The sequence below is a fragment of the Delphinus delphis genome, chromosome 14 (genome assembly GCF_949987515.2).
Source record: "Delphinus delphis chromosome 14, mDelDel1.2, whole genome shotgun sequence".
NCBI classification, from domain to species: domain Eukaryota; kingdom Metazoa; phylum Chordata; class Mammalia; order Artiodactyla; family Delphinidae; genus Delphinus; species Delphinus delphis.
Genome location: NC_082696.1, coordinates 27,888,850 through 27,905,535, shown reverse-complemented (window position 1 = coordinate 27,905,535; position 16,686 = coordinate 27,888,850). Strand labels below are relative to the sequence as shown.

Sequence of the window (16,686 nt, the reverse complement as noted above, 5' to 3'; positions counted from 1 at the left end):
TATGAGGAAACCCACCTCCCCATACTCTCATCAACACAAGGTTGTATCAGTTTGAAGCCTGCTGCCATTTTCTGAGGGAAAAATACCATCTCATTTATTGTTTTAATTTCTATTAATTCGATCACTGTAATTGGACATTTTTCGTATGTTCACTGTTTTATATATATATATATATATATATATACACACACATATATCCCTTTAAGAACGTCCTGTGCACCCCGTTTGCCAGTTCTCCTACTGATATACTTCTTTTCCCTTTTGACTTTTTAGAGCTTTTTATAAGTTAAGGGTATTAACGCTTCGTCTGTCACATGTTTTGTGAAATTCTTCCTGATCCCAGCTTATTGGTTGTTTTTAGATTCTGCTTATGGCATTTTTTTCTCTCTGACATAAATGATTTTAAAGTTTCTATTATTTAGAGCTAAAAATCTGTTTCAAAATATGTTTTCCGATTTTGGTATCAGTGATAAAAAGTTATTCCTTAACACCCATGATTATAAAACTATTGATTTATAAACTTTCTGTATAATGAGATTTTATTTTTTGCCATCCAAATCTAAAAATACTTATGAAAAATTTGAATCTAATTCTCATTAAGTATCAATTTCATAAAAGTGTACGTGATAGAGCTTAACATTTTCACTGTCAGCAGACAAACTTCACTTCTAGTAATAGAGAAAACGGAGGCCGCCTTCTTTAGAAAGTCTTTTCCTGTCCTTCTTATACTTTATCTCTCACCAGAAAACATCATCATTCAAACTCATTTTGTCTCACTTACCTGTCTCAGTGGAGAAAGTAGCGCCACCTTCTTGTTTCAAATTCTACTCTTTTAATTATTCTCCTTATCCTACACCTTGACTGGCTCTTCTCAAGGGGCTCTTTGCTCTGGGGTTATAAATATTCCTGTCATTCCCTCCTGTATAAAGATCTTCCTTACATCCTGTGTTTTCCACTAGTTTCTGCACAGCTTTTTCTTTCCTTTGAAGTCCAACTTCTGGGAGAAGCAGCCTCTCCTGACAGGCCTTCTCTCTACGGGCTGGAGACAATCTGACTCATGCTTCCAGGACCCTCCATTCAAAACCATCTTCTCCCAGGTCACAAACAGCCTCTTGGTTGCAAATCCCAAAGGCATTTTTCAGCCCTTATATTACTTCTGCTGTCTTTGATACTTGTCCTTGTTGACCATGCCTTTCCTAAACCTTCCTGTTGACTCCGTGACATGACTGTCTCCTGGTTTCCTCTTACCTCTATGAGGGTGACTTTCCGGCCAGTTTGCTCGTTCTTCTTCCCCTGCACATCCATGATGTGTCTGTGGTCCTCAAGGCTCTGTTCTCTGCCCACCTCAGAACTGCAGGAGGGGAAGATTGGAGACAAGGAGCCAGTGAGAAAGCTGATGCAATAGCTCAGATGGGGCTCGGACTTAGGGAAGTGGCAGTGGGAATAAAAAGGGGAGATAAAGGGGAGGATCTGAGAGAAAAATATTCGACAGATGATATGAGCGATTATATATGTGGGTGGGCAGCAGGGAGTCACTGAAAATAACGTAGAGACAATAAACCTTAGCTGGTTTGGCTCCTTTTTACTGTATCAAGGGACAAGAATAAAATAGATTTTACTTCTTTCAGAAAAATATTAGCTGCCTGGGAAAAACCAGGAAGATTTTATCAAATTAAATAGAAGAAAGTGTGTGTGTGTGTGTGTGTGTGTGTGTGTGTGTGTGTGTAAAAGAGCAGGAGATTCCTTACTGACAAAGAAGGGGTGAAGGGGTGAAAGAAGGGGTGAAGTTTATGCATAAGAAAACAGTGATATCCTGACCTGTGAGATGGGGAATGCAGCTTTTCAAATGGTGTAACAGTAACATAGAAAACAAATATTTTGTGGATGAGTGTTTAGTAATTCAAGTTATGTTAGAAAAAAGAAAATACAAAAACAATGAAAAAAGGGAAATTCAGAGAATGGAAGGCAGTGTCCCCTTCCTAGGATGTCTAGGAATGGTGGGAGACATCACAACAGAGCTTGAAAAAGGTACAAGAATTTCAAAATCAGGCAATAAGAGGACTGAACAGTGACTGCTGTGGACTGAATTGTATTCCTTCCCAGGCTGAAGCCCTAACCCCCAAAGTGAATATATCTAGAGATCGGGCCTTTATGGAGGTAATTAAAATTAAAGGAGGTCATAAGGGTGAGACCCTAAGCTACAGGACTGGTGTCCTTATAAGAAGAGGAAGAGACACCAGAGAGCTCTTTCTCTCCACACATGCACAGAGGAAAGGCCATGTGAGGACACAGCAAGAAGCTGGCCACCTGCAAGGCAGGAAGAGAGGCCTCACCAGAAACCAGCCCTGCTGGAACCTTGATCTTGAATTTCCAGGCTCCAGAACTATGAAAATAATATTTACATTGTTTAAGCCACCCAGTTGGTGGTACTGTTACAGCAGCCCGAGAAGACTAATATGGAGATGTCTAAGTAAGTAAAATGAAGTCAGATGACTGAGAAGGAAAAGGCTCAGAAGCCACAAAGATGAAAGAACAAATAAAGTACGTCTAGAAAGGAGGAAAATGATGAGAGAGAAAGGAAAAGTTGAGTTCTGAAGCAAAAAGCATCGATAACTTACTGCCTATCTCCAGGGAACCTACAGCTTAGCATTAAAGTAAAAATTCAAATGTCTGTGGATGCCAGGGTGACAAGGAGAGCGAGGAAAGCAAGCCAGGAATAATACAGCAGGACCCTGGTAAACTGGAGAGTGGATGACTCATCTTAGGGAGGAGACCACTAACTCAGCTCCAGTGGATGGAAGCCAGCAAAGAATGTGGAACTGTGGTCCAGAACTTCAGAAGAAATAAGAAATCTACATTTATGTGAAATCTTTGTATTTGGGCAACTGGTAAGATTACAGACACAGTGGACCTGGACTGTATCTTGCTGGCAGGCCCAATTTAAAAAGTATATATATATTTTTGGTCTGTGCATTCCCCCACCCTGTAGAGTACCCTGCTAGTCTCAGGGTATTCCAGGCACTTTCATGCAATTGTGCCTTAGCTCCTGCCATACTTCTGACTTCTAGGTCCTTTTCTTTTTGTTCACACTGTCTCTACATGGTTTTTAAGACTTAAATGCTATCTTACAGCTTTGGCTTTCCCTGATCACTGTGGGAAAATCAGACCGTGTGATCCTCTCCACCTTTTCTTTCTCATAATGTACATATGATCTAACAGAAAGCTACCCTGAAAAATACAACATCTGGACTTTTGCTTGCATCCAAGAATAAGTAACAGGGACCAGATTTACTGCTCACCTAAAACAACCAAAAAAATTGGGCAAAACATATGAAATAATTTTCAAGACACTGAATCCTAAGCAACAAAGGAAAGTGATACCCAAGAAATGGAAAATAAATGAGATGAGCCCTATGACTGCCCAGCTTACTGCCTTGAGAGCTTCCAGGCCACAGCACAGGGGGATGGGGACTGTGTGGAGCCTGGTGGGCTCCCTGAGTGAGTGCTAGGAGTCTGAGGAGACCAGGTAGGCTATAGTTCACAGACTACCAGAGAGGAGACAGCTTCAGAGTGAAAGAACTTGGAGACTTGCAAAGGTTCTCTTCAAGTATTCAGCAGAGTACAGGTGAGAATATACAGCGGAGGAAATCTCCCGAGGCCAGGGACAGTACCTATTCCCATCAGCCAGGATGGAAAACCTCAAAACTCAGAACGCATTGGGTAGAATACCCAAAAGGGATTTGTATCAGTAGTGAGGAATAATTAGCCCTAGATTAAACACACTTCGAGTCCCACCTAACAAATCTAGAAAAAGAAGCACAAATTAAACCCCAAAGAAGCAGAAATAAAGATCAGAGTGGAAATCAATGAAACAAAATAAATAAACAATAAAGAGAAATCAACAAAACAAAGCTGTTCTTTTCAATAAAATTGATAAACCATTTGCCAGGCTGACTGAGGAAAACAGAGTAAAGAAATAAATGATCAACACTAGGAATTAAAGAGGCAACATTATTACAGATTCTTTCAATATTAAAAAGATAATGGGGGAATATTATGAACAACTTTATGTCAACAAATTCAACCACTTGGATGAAATGGACAAGTTCCTTGAAAGATACAAATTATCAATGCCTATATAAGAAGAAATAACTTTAATGGCTCTACTTCTATTAAACAAATTGAACTTGTAGTTAAAAATCTTCCATAAAAGAATACTTCAGGCCCATGTAGCTTTACTGGTGAGTCTACACAACATCTGAAGAAGAAATAGAGTGACATCAGTAAAAACGGTGGTATAAGGACTTCTGAAAAATGTCTGCTCCAAATAGGCTATGAGAAAACTGGCAAGTATAGTTAGAATCAACTTTTTTAGATTCTGGAAATTAGCCAAGAGCTTGTAGTAACCTGGAGAATGTTTATTCAAGAAGAATGGTTGACACTTGGTAAGAACAGTGAGCTTTGTGGCATTTTAACTTACCTTATCCCATCCCCACTGTCTGGCTCTGTGGGTACCTTGAAAAAGAAGAGCCTACGTTTATGGTGAAAGCCAGCAACCTGGCATCCACTGGAAGGAGCAGAACAGGGCTGGAGCTCTTTCAAATCCTCATTCCCAAGGAATTGTCATTATCTGACCTGTTTGGTGGTTTCCTGGAAGATACCACTTGTAAGGCTGTCTGCATTTGACTTATCTTAGAGCTTGCCTTTTCCCTGGGAGGCAATTACAATTAACTTCAGGGCTGCATGAGTGGTGGATAACAGTAGGCAAACAACAGACTAAAAACTTCAAAGGAAAAGCTGGGGGAATAAGCTGTCCGTGAGGGTTTTGAAAAGCTCAGACTTAGTCCTGGGAGTCTAGAAGGTCTTACACATGTGTAGGGCTGTGTGCATGCACAGGAAAGACCTGAGAAGGCCTTCAGCCCTCACCGCTGGCTGACCTTAACACTCTATGCTAACAGGAAGTGAAGGCTAAGACAGAGGTGTCAACTGCCTGGCTGGGTGTTGAAGGTGTGCACAGCACACACAGAGCCCCTACCTGGTAAGACTGGGGGACCTACTGGTTCCAGGTGTTTAAGGAAATCGGTTTCCAATTATTAGCTGATCACTAATCTAACTGAGCAAAGACTCCTGTGGACAAACACATTACAACTAAAGAATTAAAGAATTTGTTCAGAGACGTTAACAAGCAACGAACAACTACAATAAGTAGCAACAACAACAAACCCCGGGGAGGGGGAAAAATCTAATTTCCAGAGTTGTCACATTATAGCATTCAAAATATCCAGTTTTCAATAAAAGGTTACAAGGCATGCAAAGAAACAAGAAAGTACGCACCATACAAGGGAAAAAGCAATCAACTGAAATGGTCCCTTAGGAAGCCCAGACATTGGACTTTCTAGACAAAGACTTGAAATCCACTATTATAAATACATTCAAAGAACGCAAGAAAAACATACTTAACTAACGGGAAGTATGGGAACAACAGCTCATCAAATAGAGAATATCAATAAATAAATAGAAATTACAAAAGGAAAAAGTAATATCATATCCTCACAGACTCTTCCAGAAAACTGAAGAGGAGAGAATTCTTCTTAAGAATGGCATTCCATGAAGCCAGCTTACTCTGATAGCAAAACCAGACTAAGACAGTACAAGAAAATAAAACTACAGACCCATATTTCTCTTGAACAAAATACAAACAACTCTAAATAAAATTTTAGCAAATCACGTCCACCAATTTATAAAAAGGATAACACGCCATGACAAAGTGGGGTTTATTCAAAGAATGAAAAGTTGGTTTAACATTTGAAAACCAATGTAATTTACCATATTAGCACATTTAAAAAGAAAAATCATATGATTATCTTAGTAGGTGCAGAACAAGCATTTGACAAAAATCCAACATCCATTCCTGATACAAACTCTCAGCAAACTAGGAAATGAAGGAATAAAGGGCATTTATTAAAAAACCTATGATGATGTACTTAGTGGTGAAAGACTGAATGCTTTCCCACTCACTTCCCTTCAGGACAAAAGAAGATAAGAATATATACTCTCATCATTTCTATTCAACATTGTACTGGAGGTTCTAGCCAGTGCAGTAAGGAGGGAGGGAGGAAAGGCATCCAGATTGGAAAAGAAGAAGCTAAACTGGCTTTTATATGTATGACTGTCTATATAGAAAACCTGGTGAAGTCTACCAAAAAGTTATTAAAACTAACAAGATAGTTTAGTAAGGTAGCATGATACAAGATCAACATACAACAATCAGTAGTATTCCCATAAATTAGCAACAAACAATTGCAAATTGAAATTGAAAAATAGTACCATTTACCAATGAGATATACAGGAATAAATCAGCCAAGTATGTGCAGGACTTATACGCTGAAAACTAACAATCAGTGTTGAGAGAAATTGAAGAAGGCCTAAATAAATGGAGAAATATTTCATGTTAATGAGGCAGATGACTGAATATTGTCGACATGTCAGTTCTCCCCAAACTTATCTTTGGATTCAAGGCAATACAAGTTGGGATTCCAGAAGCCTATGTTGTGGAAACTGCAAAACTTATTCTAAATTGATGAGGACATACAAAGGACCCTGAATAGTTAAACCGACTTTAAAAAAGGACAAGACTGGAGGACCAATAATACCTGATTCCAAGACATATTATAAAACTAAAGTAATCAAGACCGTGTGTTACTAGTGTAAAGACAGAAGTAGATCAATGGATAAGAATATGTCCAGAAACAGACCTACCCTTATAATGACAATTGATTTTCAATGAAGGTGTAAAGACCATTCAGTTGAGACATGGCTATTTTTTCAACAAATGATGCTAGAACAACTGGATATCCAAATGCAAACAAAACAAAACAGAATCCTCTGATCCAAACCTCACATCATATACAAAAATGAACACAAAACAGATCATAGACTTAAATATGAAACCAATTTGAATTATAAAACTTTTACAAGAAAACATAGGAGAAAACCTTTGTAACTTTGGCAAAGGTTTCTTAGATACTATACTAAAGCATGACATATAAAAGAAAAAAATTGACAAATTGGACTTCATCAAAATAAAAAAAAGTTTGCTTTTCAAAAGCTACTGTTAAAAGAATGAAAAGGCGTAACAGAGACCGGGAGAAAATATCCGCAAATCATGTATCTGATAAAGAACATATTTAGAATATATAAGGAACTCTGTGATGTCACACTCCTGACAATGGATAATTCTGATTTCAGAAAGGGCGGGGAATGGGAGGAGGAGAAAAAGGCTGAAAAGTGAATAATCAAAAGAAGAAATTTAAAAAAAAAGTTGCAAGTAGTAGGGTATTTTAGGGGAAAAAGGTAAACTAATTTCTTCTCATGAAAAGAAGAAGAAATTGAAGAAGTCTGGAATAGGATTATTATAAAGATGGAAAAATATATAGTGGAGGAGAGATCGGATACTTGGAGTTAACACTTATGGCTGCACTACATTAAGAAGAGATTGCATTCATTCATTCATTCAGTTCACATATGAGTGTTCACAAATAAAGGCCTTTAATATTATTGACCATCTGAACTAACTTCTCTCTGACCAAACCTGTTAATGAAATAAAACATTCTATGTTTAAAAAAAAAAACCCAACGAACTCAAGATAAAATATATTAGTAACTAGGGAACACTAATACTAATACTAATGGATTATAACATATTTGTGGAAGCTTCGTTACAAACTCTGACTTGGGCAGCAGATCATAACATCATAGGGGCATGAGATATAAAAGGTAAAAGTTTAAGACTTTCAAGAAAATGCCTTTAAATTAACCTATAGAAGTTTCTTCTTGGTATCTTTTTAAGATAAGAGAGTGTAGCTTTATTAAAATGTGTAAAAACTGTTTGCACAGAAGTGATTGACATTTCTGAAAAAAATTAAAAAGTATAAATGAGACAAGAAATTCAAGTGGAAAGTGGTGAGAGGCAGTCCTATGTGGCTCATTTACAAAGTTTGGTCAACCAACTAATGAGCAGATGTTAGTAACTGAATGGCAAGGCTGCAAAGAAACAAAAAAATTAGCCTCTATCCATTTACTTGGGTACAATGGACTCATTTAAGTAAATTAGAGAAATAAAGAAATGACATACTGGGCTATAGTATTTCCACCTTCAACTTGCCTACAGTTCTTAAGTCATGAGAAATGTATCTTAATTCATCCTTACTTCTAAGAAATTATGAGTACAGGGAAAGCCCAAAGGCTTTAGATGAACTTGAGCATTTAGACATATCTGAACTTCTCATGAAAATTTATTTTCAGAAGTTTCTTAAGCGCTCTATGTTCAAAAAGAGAAGCCAAGCTACCCTGACAGCCTTAGAAACAAGCTGGGATGGTTTTTGAGGCTTTTTTGAATTTTAATCTGGAGAGCATTATGTGGATCTCTCTGTCACCTGAAAATACGTATCCAAAGTAGTCAGAGTGACTACAGAACCTTTCATTCACATATTAGATAAAAGTTCTAAAAAATTTTATTAAAATGTTCATGGAGAGGACTGTTCCCATAATGTATTAAAATATGGTCATTTTTGATTGTTGAAACGGAGTTTGTCCTCACTGATCCAGCGTATTTTTTTACGTGGGTGATCTGTCACTGAGTATACTCCTCAGAGCCAGTTATTATGTGATCAATTATTATGTAAAATTTCAATTGTTCAGAGATCGGAACTGAAAACATACCTGGCAGATATAACAAAAACAAAAAACTGAAAGACCTGGGATGTGTATTTGTGTCGTGTGATAGGCAGAGAGAAAGCATGGAAAGAACAGCAGATTGGGAAACACAGGATCTGTGTTCTGGCACTGGGTCTGCCTCTTACTACCTCCCTCAGATCATGGTTCTCCACGTGCAAAAGAGGGGTCAGAGCAGTGGTCTGCAAGGAAATGGGGAGACTCAAATGTGATAATGTGAGTGACTGTGCTCTGATGTAATACAGGGCTATATATAATCACATAATCATCAATATAATTTTATCTCTCAAAAAGAAAGATTTTTTAAACTTACAAAAAGATGACATCTTACCAAGGAGCCTAATAACTCTGAATATAGTATAAAAAACAAACACACACACACCCTGGTAGTCTGAGAATCAGGAAACTTAGGTCTTGCTTGGTTCAAGCGCTGACATAAATGTGCCTTGTGATATTTGCACAAGGTCTTTCCTCTTAGTTTTCCTGAATGTAAAACAGAGGGAATGTAGAATTTCTAAGGGATCTTCTAGGTCATGATTCTGTGACTCTTAAAAATACCATTTAAAAATTCTATTTGTCTTTCATCTGTAGAATGAAATATTATAAAATAATGCACGGTTTTATCTGATAATGCCTGTAAATTAGAGTGTCATGTAAATCGGAATTTCTGACCTGGAAGAGACATATTCTAAATGTCAAAGTGCATAGCAGGGTTAACGAATAAATATGGGGTTGGCCCAAAAGTTCATTCGGGTTTTTCTGTAAGACATTATGGAAACCCCTGAACACTTTGGCCAACGCAATATTTTCCTGAAGGACATTCAGCAGGGATTCTCTGTGTGCACATGTGTGTAGGCATGCACCCAATGTGGGGACAGTGGCGGTGGGATGGGAGGGCACAGCAGACACCTGAGCTGTTCAAGGTTGTTACACTCATGTGATAGTTTGCTAGTGACGTGTGAATATGAAGTCAGGGCTTCAGATTATGTACAAACTCATCTGCAATGATAAAAATTGAGAAGTGCTTTGCAAAGGTTTTCGGTGGTTTTTTTTGAGGTTTTCTATTTATGTTATTAAGTAATATAGCAAGTATCAAAAAAATATAAAAACTTCCTAGAGATCTTTTAAAATAAATACTTCAAAACTTGCTCATCTACCTTAGGCATTTCTAAGACATATACAATGATAATGTTTTGGGTATTAGCTTTTTTTCTTTAATGCCTCGAAATAGGCATTTCATAATTTTTTTTAGTGTGGTATTATGAAGAGGGAAATGGATAAATTGTCCTTAAAAAAAAAAACAAAAAAAACACAACTATTTATCACTGCAAATTATTTAGGAGGAAAAGCTGCTTACTGTGTCATAGACTCTGAGCCCGGTCTGAAATCCTGGGACTTGAATGACTGCTGTGAAAGAAGAACAAAGAGTAAATCACGAATCACAGAAGGCAACACAGGCAATATTCACACGCTGAAAACCCACCAACTAGATGAATGAGGAGAGAGCATGCCTGTTCTGAACACAAGTGTCTATCGGCATGTCTATCACAAGTGTCTATTCACGCCCATGGAAAACCAAGGAAACAGCTCTCCAGATTGGTTAAGCGCTCTTCATAAAGAAAGTGAGCTTTCAGGTGTGTGGCAAAAAGAGTCAGTTGTGAGTCAGCCTAAATTAATTCGGTAATACTATGTTATATTACTTAAGTTCTAAATTTACCTTTCAACACTGCATCTTTCCTTTGTAATCCTGTCAGTACACTGTATTTTCATGGTGTTACTCACTGAACTATGTGTAAAATTTTGAATCTGCAAGCTCTTTAAATCTTCTACAAAATTTGCTTAGTATGTCTGTTTTATTAATGGCACCTCCATAAGAAAATCAAATAAGCACTTTCAGCGGTGCCAGATTACACTCTGAGTGTTAGACGGTTCCTCTAGAGTTTGAACATTAATTCCAAATGAAAGGATACTGTGGAAAATGGTGGTTGATATGAGACAGTAGTTTAGAAATCAACTTAATCTTGCTATAAGACAGACTTGCAATTTTTTTTTTTTACAGATAATTACATGTTATGGGAAGGATCTACTTAAAATTCACATAGAAAATATAAATCACTACTATGTTAAAGTTTTGAATTACATACAAATGAAAGAGATATACCATATCTACCTAAGTAAAATTTTAAAACCCCAGAAAACAAAAAGCCAAAATGAACTGAAAGACAAGGAGTACAACTATCTCTTTCAGTCTTAACTTCTTTGAGTAACTACTGCTTTCCCAGTCTTATCTCTACTGAAACTTGTTTGCCTTTTTGGATTTCCTCCTTCACAATCAGATTTCAGCAAGATTTGGCACTGAGTCCCTTTAAACAAGTATTACTTTTCTTATCATAAAGATTTCAAGAGGATTTTGTACTTTTCTGGACCATAATTATGTAATATTATTGCCGGCTATAGACCTTTAAATCAAGCATGTAATGAAAACAACAGTTAAAGGGCAAGGAGACTTAGTGGCAAAACCTGAATGTGGTAGTAAGTGAGCCTATTTCAAAGAACAACAAAAGAACCAATCTCGGATTTTTCTCAACTATTTGAAGATGATCTGACTCAGTTAAAATGTGTTTGGGGAAAAAAGTACAAACACATAGAAAATTTAAATTCAAGGACTAATGTAGACTGCAGAATAGTCTACCTGCCCTCAAACCCATAGAGCAAAAGAAAACCATCAAAACCTCTCAGAGAGCATCAACTGTAACTGAATTTCTTCAGTTTTTTCCCCAGACTTATGAAATAAATTCCAAACACAGCCAACAGATTAAAGGTCAGATGCTTCTTTTACATGGTCTAAGTATTACTTCTCTCTCTTTGCCCAAGGCAAGAGCAACATGTTACCTTAAATACATGTATGTACAGTTGGCCCTCAGTATCCAAGGGGGATTGGTTCCAGGACACTCCCACCTGCACAGATACCAAAATCTGCAGATGCTAAAGTGCCTCATATAATGGTGTAGTATTTGTATATAACCTAACAACCTCCTGTATACTTTAAATCATCTCTAGATTACTTATAATACCTAATACGATGTAAACGCTATGCTAATAGTTGTAAATACAATGTAAATGCTATGTAAATAGTTGCCAGCATGGCAAATTCAAGCTCTGCTTTTTGAAACTTTCTGGATTTTTTTTTCCAAATAATTTCGATCCCTGTTTGGTTGACTCTTTAGATGTGTAGCCCGTGGATAAGGAAGGCCAACTGTATATGAAATGTTGTAAAACTACTGGATTAAAAAAACCCAACATAATGGCTCTAATCAGAATATAAGTCTACTCCAGAGGTTGAGGGAAGGGAAGTCAGACTGAATTATACATCACTGTTACGTCAGCGTTACTTTTCCTTTCTTGTTGTGACCCTGACTAATGAGTAACAACATATTACTACGTGCAGGTCTTACCAAACCTGCTTCTAGTAGCCTCTTCATATGAAATGGGTGCTGTGATGTCTTAAGCAGGTTAAACATGGTTCCTGCCCTGTTTCCTACTGTATTACTGCATTACTGTAGCGGGCATATCCAAGTCCTTTTTCATGATGCAAAGGTTGGCTTAACCTATGTTCAAATGCTATGAATCACAAATTAGTAGGAGATCCACATTACAAAGTCTTGACACTGATTTATAAAAGGACACCACTTATTTCTTTAGGACCAATACTTCACTTCTCAACACCTTTACTCACTCATTCCTTGGTCTCAGCAGCAGCGCGCCATATGGGTATGGAGGCAGAAGGAGAGGGAAGAAGGAGGTGTCTCTGTGAGCTGTTTTGTTTCACTTTATCTTTAAACAAAAAAGCCCAAGGCTATGAGACAATCAGCCCATAAGCACCCTCACCCCCCATCAAGGCCAAGGAGTATGATTGCCCTTCTTGCCCTCTTGTCCCCACACACCTCTCAGCTGTTTTGTGAACTTCATTTCCTCTTCATGGATACCCTTGATTTGGAGAGGAGGGGATAGAGAGAGGAAGATGAGCAAAGCAAAGGAGTTGAATGAAAGGATCAGAATCCGGAGACTCTTGCTTCCCAAACCCTCACAACTTCATAGTGATATTTTTAAGTTTAGATGCAGTGAGACAAACGTGAAAGGAATGATTAATGGAATGATTTTCAGTGCCTCCAGCGATTACATGGAGATTTACCAAGAAGAAACAACTCATAAATAACTTTGGAAAAGAGAAATGGGCCATGCAAACAACTCCCCCAAATATTTCTATAAACTTGAAGCATGAATGTAAAATTAAGTAAATGTTCAATCTATGTTTGTTGCAGCAGCACACCAGCTTTAAATAAGGCAAATTTATGATATACTAGAACTCTATTTTTAAAGCTATTTATATACCTCCTGATATCTACCTTTTCCAAAGAATTAATATCTGCAATTGTTTTATATCCACTTTGTAGGAATTTTTATTTAAAAGAAAAAAACCCAACAACGAGGGCCGTCGGTTAAATTCTAATCCTGGTTCTGTCATTAACTCTCTATGGCCTCAGTAAGCCACTTAACTTCTCTTGAGGTCTGTTTTTCTTACTTGAAAATGTACAGGAGGTGCTCAGAATAAAAGCATGAACTATCATAGCACCATTCTTATATTTTACAGATGAGGAAATGGAGGCCCAGAGTCAGCAAGATTACAGAAGTAGCCTGAAGGTTACAATCCTGTTTTTCAAACTGGTTTAAAAGCAAAACTAGTTTTCAATACAATTTTGTTTGAAAGCCTCACATACAAACACTGAAAAGTAGAATTTCTCTAGGTGAAGCTAGGTTTGGTGGTCTGGCAAACCTGGCCTCCCCAGACCTACCCCACAGAGCCCTGAGGAACAGGGCTCTACAGAGGAGAGAGTTTACAAACCACTCGACTAGATAAGCTCTTTCAGGTTTTCTCTGTTGCTAAAATTATGTTTCTGGGAGCATAATTTTATGACTTTAAATATTCATACAAGTTTGCTGTTGATTCTTTGATTTTAGAATTTATTGTTGATTATTTGAGTTGTATTTGACGCTAAATCCTCCAATTATGCTTTTCCTTAAGGACAAAATATTCCTCTGCATTAAGATGCAGTTTCTATAAGTATATTAAAACAAAAAGTAAAGGCCTTCATCTTGATTCATGATTTGTAGTTTGGGATACTAATTATGCCAATTAAAAACGACAACAACAATAAATACTTAACGGAAAGCCACTCTAGGGGCAAGGCACCGCGCTACGTGCCGTGGAGATACAAAGCTATAGGCTCCGAGAGCTTATACTCTAACAGGGGAAGGCATGGAGACAACCAACAAGGCAGAGGGAGATCCACATTATGATAAAGGAAAAAAATGTGCAGATATAAAGGAACAGAAGCCTTGAATTGCAACTGGAGGCTTTTGAGAAGGATTCTCAGAAGAGGGAGCATTTAGCTGTCTCCTAAGGGATAAACTGAATTTCTGATAGTTGGCGTAGCACAAAAACTATACAGCTGGAGAAAACAGGGTAAGCAGAGGTTTGAGGTTTTGCGTCTGCAGGGCAGCATACTCGGGAGGGTGATTTGGGAGATGAGGAAAAGTGGGTCAGAACTTCTGTTCAATCTCTGAGGGATGAGAGCTAGATTAAAACCTAAGAGATTTGGACTTCAAAGACAAATACAGCATCAGCTAAGATGTCTGAGCTGGTAAATCACAACTTGATTTCTATTTTAGGAAGGTACCTCTGGTAGGCAGGTAAACGGTGCAGTAAAGACTGGAGAATGGGAGCGTGGAGACCTCCACAGGTAGGGGCTGGGGGGCTGGTTCCAGCAATCTCCTTCCCAGGTTCCTCCCCCTCAGTGCACTCTTTAAAAAAGCTGGTGCTCCTTAATGTCTTCTACCCTTTAGTTCTGTACACTCCTCTGTTCCCATGGATTCGACAGGTATGTTTATGCTAAAGACTTCCAAATCAATACCCAGAGCCTGGATCTCCAGTTTTCTTCAAAATGATTTGGCAATCGTTAGTTTTCAGCAAATCTTGTAAATACGGTCGTTTTTCTGAACATACACTTGGAACCATCCATCTTCATCAGAACTACCTCGCAAGCCTGAGTTCTCAGCAAATCTCTCCCGAGCCCCCTGGCTGCTGCACAGGTGCTACACACAGCGCAACTTATGCTGAAGTGCCCTTCTGCTTTTACACACTGATGGTCACGTTAGAAACCTAGGTTGCTCCTTTTCCTTCACATGGATTTCCTCACCAAACCCTACTTTCGCATTATGGCTGCCTTGGATTGCTGCAACCGCCTCTCCTGGTCTTATTTCACTGCTTTTTTTTTTCCCCCCTTCTCAGAGCTTAGAGAATGAGCTTTTGAAACAACTGATTTGATCATGCCATCCTCCATGTTTTAAATCCTCCAATGGCTCCCCAGTATCTTCAGGATCAAATCCAGCTCCTTAACATGCCATACAAGGATCTTCTTGATCCCATCTCCTCGTTCAGGTTCAGCTTTCTCTCTTTTTAACTTTGCAGCCTAGGCTCCAGCCATGATGAAATATTTGTGGTGGCCTGTGTGCCATGTCTTCATATTTGTTCAGTCTGCCTGGAATGCTCTTCCTCCCATAAAACTCAATTTAGAAATCAACCCCTCTGGAAAGCCTTTCCTGACCTCATTAAGCTTGGGTCAGGGGCCACTTCCATTTGCTCCCCTGCATTTCATATAGAACTCTACCAAAACAGACTTTTATGCTGTAAAACCCCCGATATTTGACTGTTCTTTCAAGAGAGAAGTCCTTAAAGGTGAAGGTAGATGATGATTCCGTAACACACTGGAGTAGAGAAGAAAAAAATCGGGTTTTTAAAAATTGATTTGGTTTTGGGCACACTGGACCAGAGATTCCAGAATGACACCTTCGTGAACGTGGAAATTTCTAGTAGGCGGTTAGAAATACACTTGGGGAATTCAGAACAGGAGCCGAAGTTACGGATGTAGACTTTGATACATCTGAAATACCAAAGTAATATTTGAAATGATAGGGGTAGAGGATAATCCAGAAAAAAGTGCTAGAGAAAAATAAAAGACATATAGCATGTAGCTTGTAGAAGGCTGGTATTACAGTGGCAGGCAAAGCCAGAGAACGAGAGAGAAACAGGAGAGGTAAGCGCACTGTTACAAACATTAAGGAAACAGAAAAAAGCAGGGGTGTTAATGACCCAGAAAGCTGGCATACGGAGGATTTTTTTACACGGTCTGTAAACTGCTGGAAACAGTCCCTCCCTCCATCGGGTGCTTTATCCCTTATCCCTTCCCCTATGACCAGCTGGTTTTTCAGTTTCTCTGATGAGCACTTCTAGCTACTTGAGGGCTTCTGCACAAGCTGTTTCTAATGCCTCAAATGTATCCTCCTGCCCCCCACCCCCTTACAAAAACCACCCCATCCACTTCTCACCACAAGGCCTCACAGCTTCCCTTCACTGTCCTTTCACTGCTTATGTTTTAGTTTTATGACTCATTAATTACAGTTATTTTCACTCATTAGGCTGTAAGTTCTGTAAGTGGAGGGACTATTTCTGTTTAATTCACCATTACACCATCCAGACAACATTCTATCACAGTGCCTGGAAAAACAGCAGGCATTCAATATATATGTGTTAAATGAATAAACTATAAAGACACCAAAGGGGTGGAGGGGTGAGGATGCAGATCATTGGTTGAGTGAGGCTAGAAAAATGTGGGAGGGGAAAATGACCAAAAATACAAGTGGAGAGATCGGCCATAGAAAGGAGGGCACTTCTTTCTATGATCTGAAAGCAGCTGGAGAAGGAAGGGGAAGTAACAGAAATACAGAGAAAGCAGGGAGACAAAGTCAGCCTGGAGTAAGAGGTTACGTGGACCTTACCATGACCAGGCACTGTAAGGCATGGGGTAGGGAGTCAGTCAGGAAGAACAAAAAGAT

General features: G+C 38.5%; 1 protein-coding gene across 1 annotated transcript in view; it reads right to left on the bottom strand.

Moving 5' to 3' along the window:
* AHI1 (Abelson helper integration site 1) overlaps positions 1 to 16,686 on the bottom strand; it is a 218,894-nt gene that overhangs the window by 24,394 nt on the left and 177,814 nt on the right. The window contains exons 26-27 of the mRNA XM_060029925.1: positions 10,091 to 10,140; positions 1,249 to 1,351 (exon numbers count right to left, since the gene is read on the bottom strand). Coding sequence (XP_059885908.1) covers positions 1,249 to 1,351; positions 10,091 to 10,140 — 153 coding nt within the window. The remainder of the gene's footprint in view (positions 1 to 1,248; positions 1,352 to 10,090; positions 10,141 to 16,686) is intronic.